The sequence below is a fragment of the Melanerpes formicivorus genome, unplaced genomic scaffold (assembly GCF_026170545.1).
Source record: "Melanerpes formicivorus ecotype bairdi unplaced genomic scaffold, bMelFor1.0.p_v2 SCAF_2, whole genome shotgun sequence".
In the NCBI taxonomy this organism is placed as follows: domain Eukaryota; kingdom Metazoa; phylum Chordata; class Aves; order Piciformes; family Picidae; genus Melanerpes; species Melanerpes formicivorus.
This window is the reverse complement of record NW_027142354.1, coordinates 46,695,688-46,711,213: the sequence shown is the minus strand read 5'-3', so window position 1 is coordinate 46,711,213 and position 15,526 is coordinate 46,695,688. Positions and strand designations below refer to the sequence as shown.

At 39.9% G+C, this 15,526-nt stretch overlaps 1 protein-coding gene across 2 annotated transcripts in view; it reads right to left on the bottom strand.

The window, feature by feature from the left end:
• Positions 1–15,526, bottom strand: part of RANBP17 (RAN binding protein 17) — a 158,641-nt gene that overhangs the window by 76,961 nt on the left and 66,154 nt on the right. For both annotated transcript variants that reach the window (XM_068158793.1, XM_068158801.1), the window contains one exon: positions 275–348. In XM_068158793.1, coding sequence (XP_068014894.1) covers positions 275–348 — 74 coding nt within the window. The remainder of the gene's footprint in view (positions 1–274; positions 349–15,526) is intronic.

The following is a 15,526-nucleotide window of genomic DNA, read 5'->3' as shown; positions in this document are numbered from 1 at the left end:
CTCAGCTCTATTCCCCCATAAGACATTTTGAGAAGTGATACAGACACTATGGAGGATTTATCTAGCTGCAAGTATTTATTCAGGGGCTGGCAGTACCTTCAGAAAATAAGATATGGGTGCTTCTGAAAATGCTTATTCCTTACATCACATATTTACAATTTATGGAAAGCATTTTTCTAGCAAAGGACACACTTAATGATAAAATAAAACTTGGCTTTTATGTAAACACTAAAGACAAAACAAAATACAGACAGAATAGAACTGACAAACTCACATTTTGGTCATAAATGTTTCCAGAACATGGTTGTCATCAGTTATTCCCAAGACTTCTGACATTCGGGTGTACACCTGGAAAGAAACATTTCAACATTAACACATTAGAGATGTGTACAAGTACCAACATTTTTCAGTCATTCTAAAACCTCCACTATTTTGATTTTGAATGAGAGAAGAACAGCTACAAATGCCTGTCCCTCCAGCCTAGCTGAAGAATTTGTAAGAGAAGGTTTACACACTTGCTGCTGGGGTTCTGTGAATTTGGAACTGACAGGCTTTCACTTGTCCTTGCATACATTTCCTCCCATAAAGGAGAAGTAAATTTACCACATTCAGCTCACTCTGCTGAGAACAATATGGTCTCTATTAAAAAACCCAAACAAACCTGTTTGGTTACAAAAAGTCACAAAGGGATGGAGAAAACAGTTTTGTTCTGTTGGTTTGTGTCCTCAGTGGAGTGTGATTTGACACTGCCCTTTTGCTTGTGTTTGCAAGTTCTTTCACTGCCAGTCATAAAATGCAGTAAAATGTGTTCTTCAGACACTCGGCTTTGTGTTTGTGAAGGGATAACAAAGGCTTTGGAAGCCAAGTAATTTGTAGCTATTTACTTTTCATTTCAGCTCCAAAACCTGTATTACCAGCCAGGTTTTCCCAGCACCCTACCTAGCAGATCGAACTGCAGTTACAATGCAGTAGCACACATCAAGTACACTTTTTTTTCCTTACCATGCAATCATCATAACATTTTCTGATAGTTTTAGTGGTCTAACATTTAGTTTGGATAAAAACACTTAGTTGGATTAAACCAACTTCAGAAACAGAAGGGAGACGTGCTGCAGAATTTCTTTACAATCCCCTGCCTCCTCACTCCACCCCAAGCTCAAGTAACTCCCCCATTTGCGTACCACTGGACTAACGGCAGATTACCACTCAGTGCATTTCCATTCAGCCACTGCAACCCTTAGCGACACTAAACCAAATATTGTGGGTGCTCTGCAATTCTTCCACATGATGCGATCGAGTGAAGCATCGAGTCAAGCAAGGAGAGCACCCAGCAGCAGACAGGTACCCAGCAGTGAAAGCCTGGTGCCATCTAGCTGCCAAGTTTGTTCCCTGACATTAGTTACTCCACACAAATACCACTGAACTTGGCTAACTCAGTACTTCTGTTACTGTACCAAAGGTTGCTTGCAGCAACTTCTTTCTGCTAGGGATGCAATCCCATGACTTTGCTTAAACCCTAAGCCAGCAGTATTCCACCTCTGAGAAATAATAATAGTACCACCACCAAAAATAGTAACACTGACAATGCAAGAAATAAATAAGACAATAAAAATTGCATTTTCACACCCCAAACTGTAGTTTTAAATATTAGCATAAGTACGAGTAGAGAGACTTGGAGCTCTAACCAGGATTGAGGAGAACCTAGCTTCTCCTTCTATAATTGTATGAATGGATTTTGTTGTGACAAAAATCGGTGTTGAAAGGACAGTCTCAACACGAACAAAACGGTAACATCCAATAGGATCCTTCAAATGCTGTAAATGTAAAGTTATCATTTACAGTAACTAAATACAGCATCAATTTCCTCACATAGAAAAATAACATTTTAATTTAAAAAACCTGAATCTCTAAAAATAGTGCACTGCTGAAATGCTACAGCAGCTGCCGTTTTAGCAACGTATTTGATATGAGGAAAAGAGAATAAGAGAGAGTAAGGAATGTAAATGCATCCGCAAACACAGATTTATGTAGGGAGCTTTCCTTTCTGCCGCTGGAAACCATTGGGAGAAATCGAGCATGAGGCATGGTAGCAGCATTGTGCTCTGTTGTCAAACTGGGCTCTCCCCACATCAGAGTTTAACAAATAAAATACTAAACCAGCAGTCAGTGTTGACAAAGAGCAGTGCTTTAATCCACAATTATCCTTGTAACTCTTACTACTCCTTTTATCATCCATTAGCTTTGACTCCCATTATCCCATCAAGAACTGTGTCAACGCTTTTGTCCCTGGGGATTTCCCACAACTACTCGGATCTGACAGCCAAGCTTGAGTGCTAAGCAGGATCATTACCTCTTAAATCCACTTATCTGATCCACTGAATAGTAAATTGAAAAGCTCATTAACAGCAACAATTTGATTTGTTTTCACATGTGACAGGGTCATTCCAAGTCAGCAGGAATACAGTGTTTGTAATAAAAACTACCACCCGCTCCCTAATGTGACAAATTGTTAGCTAAAATAAATGTGATATTTTAAACACCTTCTTCAAAATAATTTCCAACACCACCACGCCCTCTTAGCATGTAAAAATAGAACAGCAAACAACCCCTAACCACAACAACGAAAGGCCCTTAGACTTTTAAGCACTATAAAAAATTAATGATAAAGCATTTTGGATGTACAATAATAAAACACTCTTCAACAAAGAGCGGGCTCGATATTCAAAAGGCAGGGAAAACCACAGTTGAGAGAAGTCATTAGAGGATGTGGCAGTGCTCTCATCTTGAGCTGGGTTCTCATTCTCATGCCATGCTGGTGAAGGCAGTGCAGGGCTTTGGGGGCCCTGTGGGACCGTATCAGCATCACACCACCAGGTCCCCTCCCTTTGAGACCCCTCTTCTTCCAGCAAGAAAAAAAAACTCTTGGCTTATGTTTTCACTTCCCTCCAGACACTTCAAGTAAGGAGTAGAATACTTAACTTTCAGCAGGAAACAACCAGTTTAAGACTTCTGTAAAACCATCACACAAGCAATCCCAAATCCTTGCAACTACAGGATTTGTAAGTTCCACATTATGAATCAACCCACGGAACTATGTGGCCGCGCCACGAGACCTTCAAAAATGTGAGCTCAACAGTCAGATACCCCACCAACTCTCAAATCATCACCATCACCATCTTGTTCTCATAACAGTTGTCATGAATTTAAGAGAAAAATCTACACAAGTGGTACCATTAAGCCACAATGTCCTAGGGGCTTGAGAGGTGTCAGTACATACAGGTCTTCGGAGGAAGCCTGACTGATACCACCATGCAATCAACACCTTATGGGCTGTATTCTGAAGTGACAGCGATGGTCATGACAGAAAAGAGACCAGACCAGCAAAAGAGCTTCAGTAACAATCCACAATTTTGAACACCTTTAAAGCAAGTGTGAAGGTAAAGAGCCCAGGGTTCCTCCTTTATTTCCCTGATTATCCCATTATAACCACCTCGTGGCATCAAGATCTTTAAGGAGAACAGGCAGATCACAAGCTCTGGTGCAGGGATTTTTATTACCGTGTAGCAGATTAATAATCATGAAATCACACAACAGTTGGGGTTGTAAAAGATCTTTAAAGGTCAGCTAGTCCAACTCCCTTGCAACAAGCAGGGACATCTTCAGCTAGACCAGGTTGCTCAAAGCTCCATCAATCTGACCTTGAACACTTCCAGGGATGGGGCACAGTACTCAAATGTGGCCTCATCAGTGTCAAGTACAGGAGGACTTCTGATGTAAGGAGATTTAGATAGAACACAGTTTGCTTTTAACCTCAAGAGTGTTCCATCATTTGATAGCATTTCAGATTTTCTTTACAAATGCTCAAAGACAAAATATTGTCACTTGTTCCAGTGTTGGTGGCTTGTTGTTTTTTGTTGTCATTGTTTTGGTTTTGTCTTTGTTTTTGGTTTGTTTTTGTTTTCAGGAGACAGAATAAGGCACCCAGGCAGGAGCAATGTAATTCCTGAAGGGGAAGGAAAAATGATGCATCAATGCAAGTAAACTAACCTGTAAGTTTGGTGTTTTGCCATTATTCTAGATTTTCAATATTTAGAAGAACAAAGTGCTACAGTCACTTGCTCCTTTTCTCTACCTCTACAGTGGAAGCATTTAGAACGACAGAATGGTTTCAGCTGGAAATCAGTTATCAGCGATTCATATTACATAATCATGTACTTCCCATCTACTTCAACAGTACCTGCTGTGCTTCAAAAAGATGAGGAAATGAAAATTGTGGAAGCAGTGCTTCATAAAGCAAAACACTTTTGTGTAAAACAGTCCAGAGAAATGGAGAAATAATTCAGTAATCGCGCTAAAACTTTATTTCTGTGCCTTCTCTACTCTTTGGCCCTGGATATGCTTCACTTTGCTTTGTCTTTTGAGGTCTTCTCTTTTTGATACCATCATTATAACTCTGAAGAAGCTAATTATGTCAATTCTTAAATGTGAGGCAGATTACAGAACTGGGAAGCTCAGAATATGAGTTCCTAAAGGTTGTATGGCTATATAATGACAGTCACAGAAATTCAATAACAGCACTGTATGGAATGTACTCAAACGCACCCCATGAAACAAATTAAAACAGAGCAATGAATCTCTCACACTGTGCAAATAAGAAAACACAAGAAAATGTTGCTTTCTATATGTTTCATAAGGGCTATTATAATGAATTAAGATTTTGGATAATGAATCTTCAGAAAATTACAGTAAAGTTATTACCCGTAGGCACAGCATAGATGCTGAAGATATTAGAACTTCCTTGAAGCTCTCCAGGCCTTGCTGCAGAGAACTACCACTGCAACATTAAAGTATTTTGTCATGAACATTGAGAGCAAAAGCAGACCTTAACTATATTTACCCCAACTGGACAGGAGCTGAGTGGGGAGAGCTGGAAGCAGCTGGGAGAACTGCTCTATCCTCATGCTCTGCTGGGAATTCATGTGGGGCTACAGCAGATTGCTGTATCACCCCTGTGCATCACCCACAGTTAGGAATTTCCACTGCTTTCTGTAATCATACACAGGCATTTTGAGCTCCATTACAACACAGCACAATCTAGCTTCCAAATCCCACAGAATGTCTGACAAGCTGAACTGAATACCCTAACATGTATGCTAGGGTGGCATCATTAATCTTTACCTCCTGACCAAAACAAGGGCTTAAAAAGCCTTGGCTTTTCTATCCTCTCCATTAGAGAGGAAAACCTTGGCTATCCCTACTCCTGACTAGCTGTCTTAAAAAGCTAATATTTCAAAACATCTTTAACTCGGAGTCTAAAACTAAAAGCATGGGTTAATCAATTTTTTTTTAATACTTAGCTCCCTAAATGAAAAAACCCTCCCAAACAGGCCATTAGAAATTGCCTCAGTTAGCTTCAAACAGGAGCTCTGAAGATTTAAGTTGGGCTTAGTGTTACTAAAAAGTAAGCTACATTCCCATTTACTGCCACATATGTTAGTAAAGCAACCAGAGGAACTACACCAATTCTATAAATCATATACTATGGACTGTCTTACCTAGAAACCTAATTAAACATTGCATAAAGTTCTCCTTAGTTGACAGAGACCTATAATAAAATAACCTGTAAAAATGAGGGTATTGTTATTACAACCAAGAATTAGTTATGTTGTAGGGGAAAGGGCAAATCTGCTGTGTGGCTCAGAGTCATTGCTATGGAGGTTACTTCCCTCCCAGACTGTTGACACATTCTGCCAGCACAAGCTCAGACACCAAGAAGCATTAGCAGTCCCCACAAAGGTGGCTTTCCAGGCTCTCTTCCCCACTCCCTTCCCTGTTAGCTAACAGCAAAACAAGAGAACTCACAGGAGTTGGGGGTATGGGAGTGAGCAACTCCCCACCTTCTGCTCCACCAAGTGCCCACACTGTGCCAGCAATAAACCTTTTCTTAAATGGAAATTGATCTGTCCTTCAATGGCTTTCTCTCAGCTTTTATTTACTTATGTATTTCTTCCTTTCTTAATTCCTGTGTTGTGATAATCTTGATAGAAAGATTTACAACTCTGGTGAACTTACTACAGGAGACCTACAATGAACTGATGTTATTACTGATGCAGCATGAGAAGTGTTCTCTGGGGGAAAAAAAGAAAGAAAGAAAGAAAAAAGGCAAAAACCCAAATGGGTTGATCTGCTAGGTCTGCAGTTAGCTCATTGCTAAATAGGTGCTTAGCTTTAAAAGTCTTGTTTAGACTTTCAGTTTTTTGTAAGGCACCGTTAGAGATCTTTAATTCCACCGTCGCTTTTGTTCCCCTCCAGGGCTTCAAGTACAAATATTATAGTGAAAACTGAGAAATACTATTAGCAGCTATTACTTTTTGAGCATCATCTGGTAGGGTTTTAGCTTTAGAAGCGCAGTTCTGGGCTGCACTCTCCACCAGAGCTACTCATGGCACTGCAGAGATTCAAGCCATATACGCAGTCAGGTATTTGCCTAACAAGAAGCCAAAATGCAGCTTTAAAATCTTCCAATGACTGAAATGAACCAACACTGTATGGATTACATGAGCAGATTTGTGCCAGTCGGAAAACGCCAAAGATAAAGCAGGGGTAGGTGTTTCAGCAGCAGCAATAGACACTCTCACTTGGCCCTCTAACTATTAAAAGTATCCACCTTCATTTTATTCAGTTGCTTAACTGTATCTAAATGAGTAGCCCAATCAGCAGGCTTATGTACAATAAACCTCAATGCTAAAGCATCACCATTAGTCTGCCACTTCAAGTAATACAAATCATAGCTACTTATTATAGTCCTAAAATTTCTATATCCCAACTATTTCATTGCACTAAGACAGCTGCAGGTGTTCAGCATCTCCCAGGATCAAGCCTCAAGCCTAGGAAATGTATCCATAGCACCCATTTTAAACAGGTTTTGCACTGGGGGTTGTACATGAGAGTGCTTTTGCACATTTATCCCACGGCATAAGGAGAGGCGTTAGAGCCACCACAGCTAATACCAGCAATTTGAACAACCCTCTTTGGCAAGCCAGAAATAAGATAATTGTTCAACATAGGCTGGCCCTTCTGAAATACTGGAAGCATTGCCTGTAATTATAGACATCTGTCATTGCTAGCCACTCAGTAGTAACCCTGACATCAATATACAACTATAACACTAAACTGCCTGCAGGCACAGCGATGGAAGCCAGCTACGAGAGGCGGGCAATCATCTGCCTCATCCAAACTATCTGTCAAAGGTTCCTAACCGCAAATAGCTCTTACGTTTTGTATCCTTAGGATAATATGTTGATTTATTTTAGATCCTCTAATATTTACAGTCTTGGCCATCTACTAAAATAAAGAAACAAACCTTATGGCTAATGGAGGCAGTTACCGTTCAAAACCATCACGGAAGGTCATAGCTCACCACTCCAATGTTAAATGCTGATCGCTGCCTTGAACATCCACCTGTATATAAGCTTGCCCTCCTCCAAAATACACACATTTTCAGCTATGATTGCTATTTTCTCATCAGCTAACGTTTTATCAACCAACCCAATGAAATATTTACATTTTGAGGCTTGAGAATCTGCACATTAAGTACCAGTCTCCTGGTGTCAGTACAGAAACAAGGAGTGCTCTGCAAAACTATCTTCAACATACAAATGTGAAAGGGAATTTCATTAATGCCATAAAAAATTACCTTAATGGCACAAAGTATGGTGACAGATTAAACACTTGGCCAGTTCTTAGCAGGAGGCTGATGTACACCCTCAAACCAAGGAATGAAGCTTCTTGAAATTCAGAGCTAAACATGGATAATTTCCTTTTAATTCCGAGGTGAAAACCATGCTGAAACCCTCAGTCTCTGCTTTTTTTGTCTTCATTGGAAAAATCAATCTCAGAAAAGGGCAAAAAACATTGTAGCTTTAAACTAATTAGGAATTAACACCCTTACAATTATCATAATTTGTTATTAACAAAACGGAGATTTCTTACTATGATTCACAACAGCCTCTGCTGAAGAGAAACTATTAATTACTAGACAGACAGTTAGCTTACAAGCGAGCTGCATTTTAAAAACCTCCTTTAAAATACAATTGCTAAATGCCTTACAGTGCTGTAATGTGAGACAGGTTCAAATCTTATTACTTCACCAAAATTAAAACCTAAGTTTTAATACTGTTCAAGTCGAACAATGATTCCACACTTTATTGCTTTTGAAATCCCTTGATGATCATAGGAAAAAATGCCCTCGAGAAAAAGAGACTCTGTTTTCGATAAACAGAAAATACAGTTTGCACTCTTAGCCTCTTTGTCATCACAAAAAAAGGATTTAAAGCCAATTCTTTAAAAAAAGACTTTTTTTCACAAAATGTGCACCTTGTGTGCCATTTGTAAAATCAGCTCACTTTCTTTTATTTATTACTGCAGCGCGGCAAGGCAATAAAGCAGCTACTGATAGCTAATAAATTACATGCCTTTTAAAACAATTCTCCAGCTACAAAAACTTGTAACTACAAAGGCTTACATTTACATGGTACATCGTGTGAAATGTCTATATTTATGTTCTATTTAAACACATAAATAAAATCTGACCCTTTATTAAACAGCTGAATAGGATACAGGGGCTATGCACAAGATCAAACAAAGGGAAACTTTTTATGGCTTTGCTGCAGGATTACACAATTAAATGCAAAATGTAACAAACCCCCCCTCACCTGGTCTAAGCAGGTCTGGTGCAAGTGTTTTTTAAAAAATAGGCATTTTTAGGTGCACCCTCAGGAAAAAATGTGCTCACCAATTTTTTCAATGATTACCCGCCAAGCCTGGTTTACTCCCGAATCTAAAAATTACAGAAGGTTCTCAATAATAACTGCAACATATTGCTGCACTATAAACCAATAATTCTCTGTCACATACCATGAAAACCAAGATTTGTATTTTTAATTAAACTAAATATCAGAGCTTTGGGAAAGCAATTTTTGGTTAAAAGAGATTCAAACCATGAAACCCCTACAGTTAAGCCAGTGCCTCCCCAAGAAATGCTTTAAATCTGCACATATCTCTTACACTCATTGAACAACTCTTAAATATTTTTTCTTCATTGCTGGGCTAGCAATCCTTGCTAACCTGCTGAGGTGCAAAGTCTCTTACCTCTGCACTGCATTATTTTAAGGCTGATTTGCTGAACTATTTTCATGCATTTGTTCCCTACAAGGTGATTGTTTCATAAATCACTGAACTAAGCATTATGTTGTTTTTAACTGTCTCTACGTCATCATGCACCGAAGTCTAAGATGTCTAGTTCTCATATTCACTTCCTCCTCTCACAGTTATTTTTGGAGTATCTGTGGCTTTGGTTTTGCTTTGCTCACATAACTTTTTCTTATTGCTTAGTTCCAAGATGGCAGTTCCTTAATTGAGCATGAAAATGAACCTTGACTCCCCACTAATAAATAAACCCATTTAAAATATTGCTATTCAATTTTGAGATAACAACCGTGCCATGCCAGTGAAGAAGCTGCATGATTCTGAATTCCTCACCAAGCACACCACCACCACCACCACTATCAATCACTTTGAGTGAAGAAGCTGTGGGGCAGATCTTTCAGTCTGACTGAGCATTGCTTGATGCAAAATGAGATGGGAAATAGTTTTCAGACACTTTTTTACTCCCTCAATCCTAGGGCCACCTTTCCCTGTGGTAACCAAAGGTTTATTTTGGTAATATAAGTTTTCTTGTATTTTGTATGTGTCACCTGTGCTTAAAATATCTAGGCAAAGACATTCATTATGCAAAGCAGACAAAAAGGAGGCTTAATAAACCAAACAGCCAGAACAACAAACAAAGCCAAGACAATGGTTTCCTAATGCAGGTTAGTCTGTCTACTTGTGGAAATGAAACATAGCCACAATTTTAAGAAGGCAGAGAATAAACAGTGAATGAAGTCTGGTGTGTCTATACCAAGACTGTCCCTTATGTAGCAGGATGACTGGAAAGCAGTGCTAAGAGCAGAGAGAATTTAACAGGACTCCTGGAAACACGCGTTCCTTTCAAGAGGAATGACAGATATTTGAATTAAAAAATAAATAGTGATACTCAAGACACTGAAAATTCAACAACTCCTAACTTCACCCAAGAATTTGAACTAAAATACTAAAATCAAGCAAGAGCTGAGGAGAAATGAGTGAACTTGCCTGACCTGTGAAAAGAGTATTTGAGAGGTGTACTTTGAAAACAAAGTTGTCAATAGCAAGTTGAAATTAAGCAACTCTAAATGTAGCCAAAATGTGACAGTAAGGAATTCCAAACATAAATACATTCTACACCTAACACAGAAATAGATCCAACTCTGGATCACCAGCAGGGAATAGAATTACAGCTACATCAGTATTTACTGTAAAGCTTACAAATCCCATAAAAGCTAATGAAACTGGACAAAACCAGTCAAGAATCTTGGTCAATAATTATTCTCAGTAATATCTGGGAAGTTTCAGACTTCAGCCTCTGATGTTAGTCTTCTGGACAAGAAAGGTAATACCCTGAAGTTGTGCACAAAACCAGCCAGCCTGAACAGTCTTGGCTTTGTCTGGAGAAAAACTGACCATTGCTCAGGCTAAGAGGGAAAAATATAGAACAATATAAACAGAGTCCATCTCATCCAACATTTGAACATGTCACACTGGAGCAAATATAAAGTTAAGAAGCAACAGTCAGGACCCCTAGCAGTCTGGTATCCTATTCACACACCTACAAGTCACGCTGGAAGCATGGCTACAACATTTTCATTCTGCATGTAATGCCAGCTTTTTACAGCATGACTGATACTAATGGTCTTTAATAATATACAGAGCAATGTTTTGGTTCCTTGGTTCATTTTGCTGACCTCTTAAGCAACCGAGATAATCAAATCTATGCAAAGTTGACAGATAACGCAATGCTCTCAGCCATGACTACTCTCTCCAAAGGATCTGAAGCCCTTCAGAAGCATAGCAAACCTAAGGTATGCTATCAGGTGCTGACTCATGCTTATCTTGGGGAAATACTACAAAACTAATTTTTCAGCTCCAACAGCACACACATTTAGATGATGACATGAAAATGTAAATACACCAAAAAATCACAGTACATAACAATTAAACAATACTCGTAATGTTATTGCTATCCAGTAGGTTAGAATGAAATTGGTCATTGAAGAAAATGCATAAACTAGAATGGTTTTGTGTTGTTAAGAGCTCAAAGATGTTGTTACATTACTGCTACTTAAATCATCAGGTCCTGTGAGTATTCTTACAAAATCTGAAGTAATATGATTTTATAACAACCTACACACAGAAGTTTCTCCATATCTTCTGCTAAGCCGCATTATTGTGTAGATGATATCTGTACAAATCATTTAATACTTAAATTGGTATCAGCCCCCTGCTTCAGAAATAAAACTTTTGTTCCCAAAAGACTTCTTTCTCAATAGAGCTACATGCCTCAAGAAACAACTCTTCAGTAGTGAGAATGCTCTGGAGAAATAATATGGAACCTTCCTCATGGCCTTCCTAACTGCAGTTCTTTTGATCCAAATTGATGCCAACTACCAGCAAAGAAGATACAACTGAAAGCTATATGGAACAGATCACTGCTTTTCTTTTCATCTTCTTCTTTGCTTCAAGAATGGCAAGTGGCAGAAGACAGACAACTCTTTGTCTTTCTATGATGACTAAAAAAGTGCACTGAAGTCTGGTAAGAGTCCTTTAAAAGTCTATTCCTGTATGTGAAACAGATCCGTATCAGGACGGCATTACTAACAACTGATGATTCTGTAAGCACACAAAAGCAAATGTCAGGAAGAACTCTGAATACTCTAACAAAAAAATAATTTTAGGGTGTGGCTATATAACGACATATGATGTGGATCCCAAACACTGGATGTTCTGTGAACAGGATTTCAGGATATGGGGAATGGTTATACACAAGATTAACTGTCACTATAGAGCAAGCCCTTGCATTGGCTGGGTGAGACAGCTCTGTCATTGCTCCTCCACTGGTCTGATCAGAGAACCACAGAATGGTTTGGGTTGGAAGGGACCTCCAGAGGTCATCTAGTCCAACCTCCCTGCAGTCAGCAGAGCCATCCTCCACTAGATCAGGTTGCTCAGAGCCTTGTCCAGCCAAACCCTGAGTATCTCCAGAGATGGGACCTCAGCTACCTCCCTGGGCAACCTGTTTCAGCCTTCCACCACCCTCATGGCAAAGAGCTTGTTTGTAACATCAAATCTAAATCTCCTCTTCTCTAATTTCCAACCATTGCCCCTCATCATATCACTCCAGGCCTTTGGAAACAGTCCCTCTGCAGCCTTCTTGCAACCCCCTTCAGGTACTGGAAGCTTGCCTATTAGGTCTCCCTGCAGCCTTCTCTTCTCCAGCTGATGAGCTAGTTCTGCCTTCTACTAATCCAAGCAGATATGAAAACCACATGGTGGTACATAAGATACTGACAAAGTTTAACACCAACCTGAACCAGACACTCTAGAGAAAATATTTGCTTTTTTAACTGAAATAAACCTTTCCACAAAGAAAAATCCCAAACCCTTCCTAGTTCAAACACTCGACATACAAACCCAGGTCATCCTGCTTTAAATACTAAGATTGTCAGATTCTCCTGTTTTTTAAACACATTATGCACAAGCTAAGGAAGCCAAGTGCCTCCTGTGGCGACTCCAGATACTGCAGAAAGGAACAGTGAGCAATTAATGAATTAACTCTTAACTGTACTGATGCAAGAAACAGAGCTGTGACAATTTTAGAACATCTGTGACTAAAGTAGGCAGTTGGTCGTAAGGTGTTCCACTAAGTCACCATAAATGTGTCAGAAGTACACAGAAATGATGCTTCTCCTTTCTCTTTAATTCTGCCATTTTAGTTACAGACCTAGAGACTAAAATTCAAAAGGGGAGTTTTTCTTTTTTGGTCCAAAATAAAAAACTACAGACTTTTCTCACCCCCCAAAAAATCTCTGCCCAGAGCCACTGTTATGTCAAAAATGAGCCAAGACTTGTTCATGAGTAACATCCCAGTAAAACAGACAGTACAATAATTATCTCAATTGCAGCCTGATAACTCCAATCTCAGTTTGCACTGCACTCTAGAAGTAAGAAAAGATGCTGAAGTGGTGGCAAAGAACAGTGGTATCATGCCATACTCCATATTGTTATAGCTGATTCCTCATTGTGATTTCAGCTAAGAGAGAAACATCTCTAAGTACTCTCTTCTCCTTCCCATCAGCATAACAGTGTAATTTAAGATGGCTGGATAGATACTTCTTGCATTAATATCTGAATGCCTTTTAAATGCACCATGCCGTACCCACGCTGTGCCCTCACAGCGGTACTGTGAGGTGTGCCTTGGCCTCTGTTCAGCACTGGTTAGACACAGCCCCATTCAGCAATACAGAATCACAGAATGTTAGGGATTGGAACAGATCTCAAAAGATCATCCAGTCTGATCCCCCTGCCAGAGCAGGATCACCTAGGGTACATCACAAAGGAATGCATCCAGGCAGGTTTTGAATGTCTCCAGACAAGGAGACTCCACAACCTTTCTGGGCAGCCTGTTCCAGAGCTTTGCCACCCCCACAGTGATAAAGTTTTCCTTATATGCACATGGAACCTCCTCTGCTCTAGCTTGCACCCCCGCCCCTTGTCCTATCATTGGACATCACTGAGCAGAGCCTGGCTCCAACCTCTCAACACTGCCCTTCACATCTTTATAAACATGAGTGAGGTCACCCCTCAGTCTGCTCTTCTCCAAGCTACAGAGACCCAGCTCCCTCAGCCTTTCCTCATAAGGGAGATGTTCCACTCCCTTCAGCACCTTTGTGGCTCTGCAGTGGACTCTTTTAACAGTTCCCTGAGGTCCTCCTTGAACTGAGGGGCCCAGAGCTGGACACAATATTCCAAACATGGCTTCACCTGGGCAGGGTAGAGGGGGAGTAGAACCTCTCTTGACCTAGAAACCACACCTCTTCTAATACACCCCAGGATGCCACTGGCCTTCTTAGCCACAAGGACACACTTCCATTTCCTTATAATGCTGACTTTTAAGGTAGTTCTGTATTAACTGTTATTAATTTACAATTTAACTCACTAAATGTTAACTCAAATTTAATTAGATTTTAAATTTTTCCTCTGAGAATTATTTTAATGACTAATTTATGTGTTAAGACTTTACATTAAAAATTAAGAGACCAAGAAAAAAAGTCAGTATGGATTTTTTCAGTAATTGAAGATCCACACAAATAAGTAGAAGGTTAAGTTTTTCTCCCTACTTTTCAATGCAGATTCACAAGTAGAAAGATTTTACTGTAGGGTTAAGCTGCCTTTTCAGCTTTCTAGCATCACCACCATGGCACAGTATTGCTGTATCATTTCAAAGGCTGCATTACCAAGAATAAAATGAAATAAAGTAAAAATTGAAAGAGGTCAGTTTTCACATAGCTGTACTTCCAGAGCTCCCTTGAAGGCCCCTGCTTTAATCTTCCCAGCACTGGTAGCAGGATAGAGGAATTAGCATCAGGCCAGAGAGCCACAGCTCAAACCAGGAACATAGGTACCAGACCTCAAATGGCACAGTGCAAAGGCAGACCTGTTAATACAAGGTCACACACAACCCTTCATATGTCTCTCCCTCTTACTATTCAGTTTTTACAACTGGCAGAGTAGTGGCATCCAAATGCAGTGTGAAGGAAGGAAGAGAGGTAGTTCACTCTGACATGCTAATGAAACCACATTTAACAGCACTGCCTGGAGCCGATGCATGCCCAGAAGCTACACTGAACTCCTATGGCTTACTTAAAACCTACTTTTGTCGACCTCTATGCAGTTTTTTTTTTAACTTTCCTTGTGATTTTAAACCCCCTTTATAACAGCATCTGCAGAGCAAGTGTGGCATCTTTTAATCCAAATGTGATCAGACTAGGACAGGGGTCCTAAAAAGTCATTTACTGAGACCAAAAGACTCAATTACTGGAGCTGGTTATAAGTTTTACAGTTCTTCCCCTTGCAAAATGCATCTCCATCAGTATTAAAAGATTAATTGAATTCATTCATAGAATAGAATAGCATAGAATAGAATAGACCAGGTTGGAAGAGACCTTCAAGATCATCACATCCGACCCATCATCCAACACCACCTGATCAACTAAACCATGCAACCAAGCACCCTATCAAGTCTCTTCCTGAACACCTCCAATGATGGTAACTCCACCACCTCCCCGGGCAGCCCATTCCAATGGGCAATCACTCTCTCTGTGTAGAATTTCTTCCTAACATCCCATCTGAACCTCCCCTGGCACAGCTTGAGACTGTGTCCTCTTGTTCTGATTCATAGAATTATTTAAGTTGGAAGGGACCTTAAAGGTAATCTAGTTCCAAGCCCTCTGTCATGGACACAGACACCTTCCACTACACCAGGTCGCTCAAGGGTTCAGCCAGTGTGGCCTGGAACACCTCCAGGAAGGAGGCATCCATGACCTCCTGG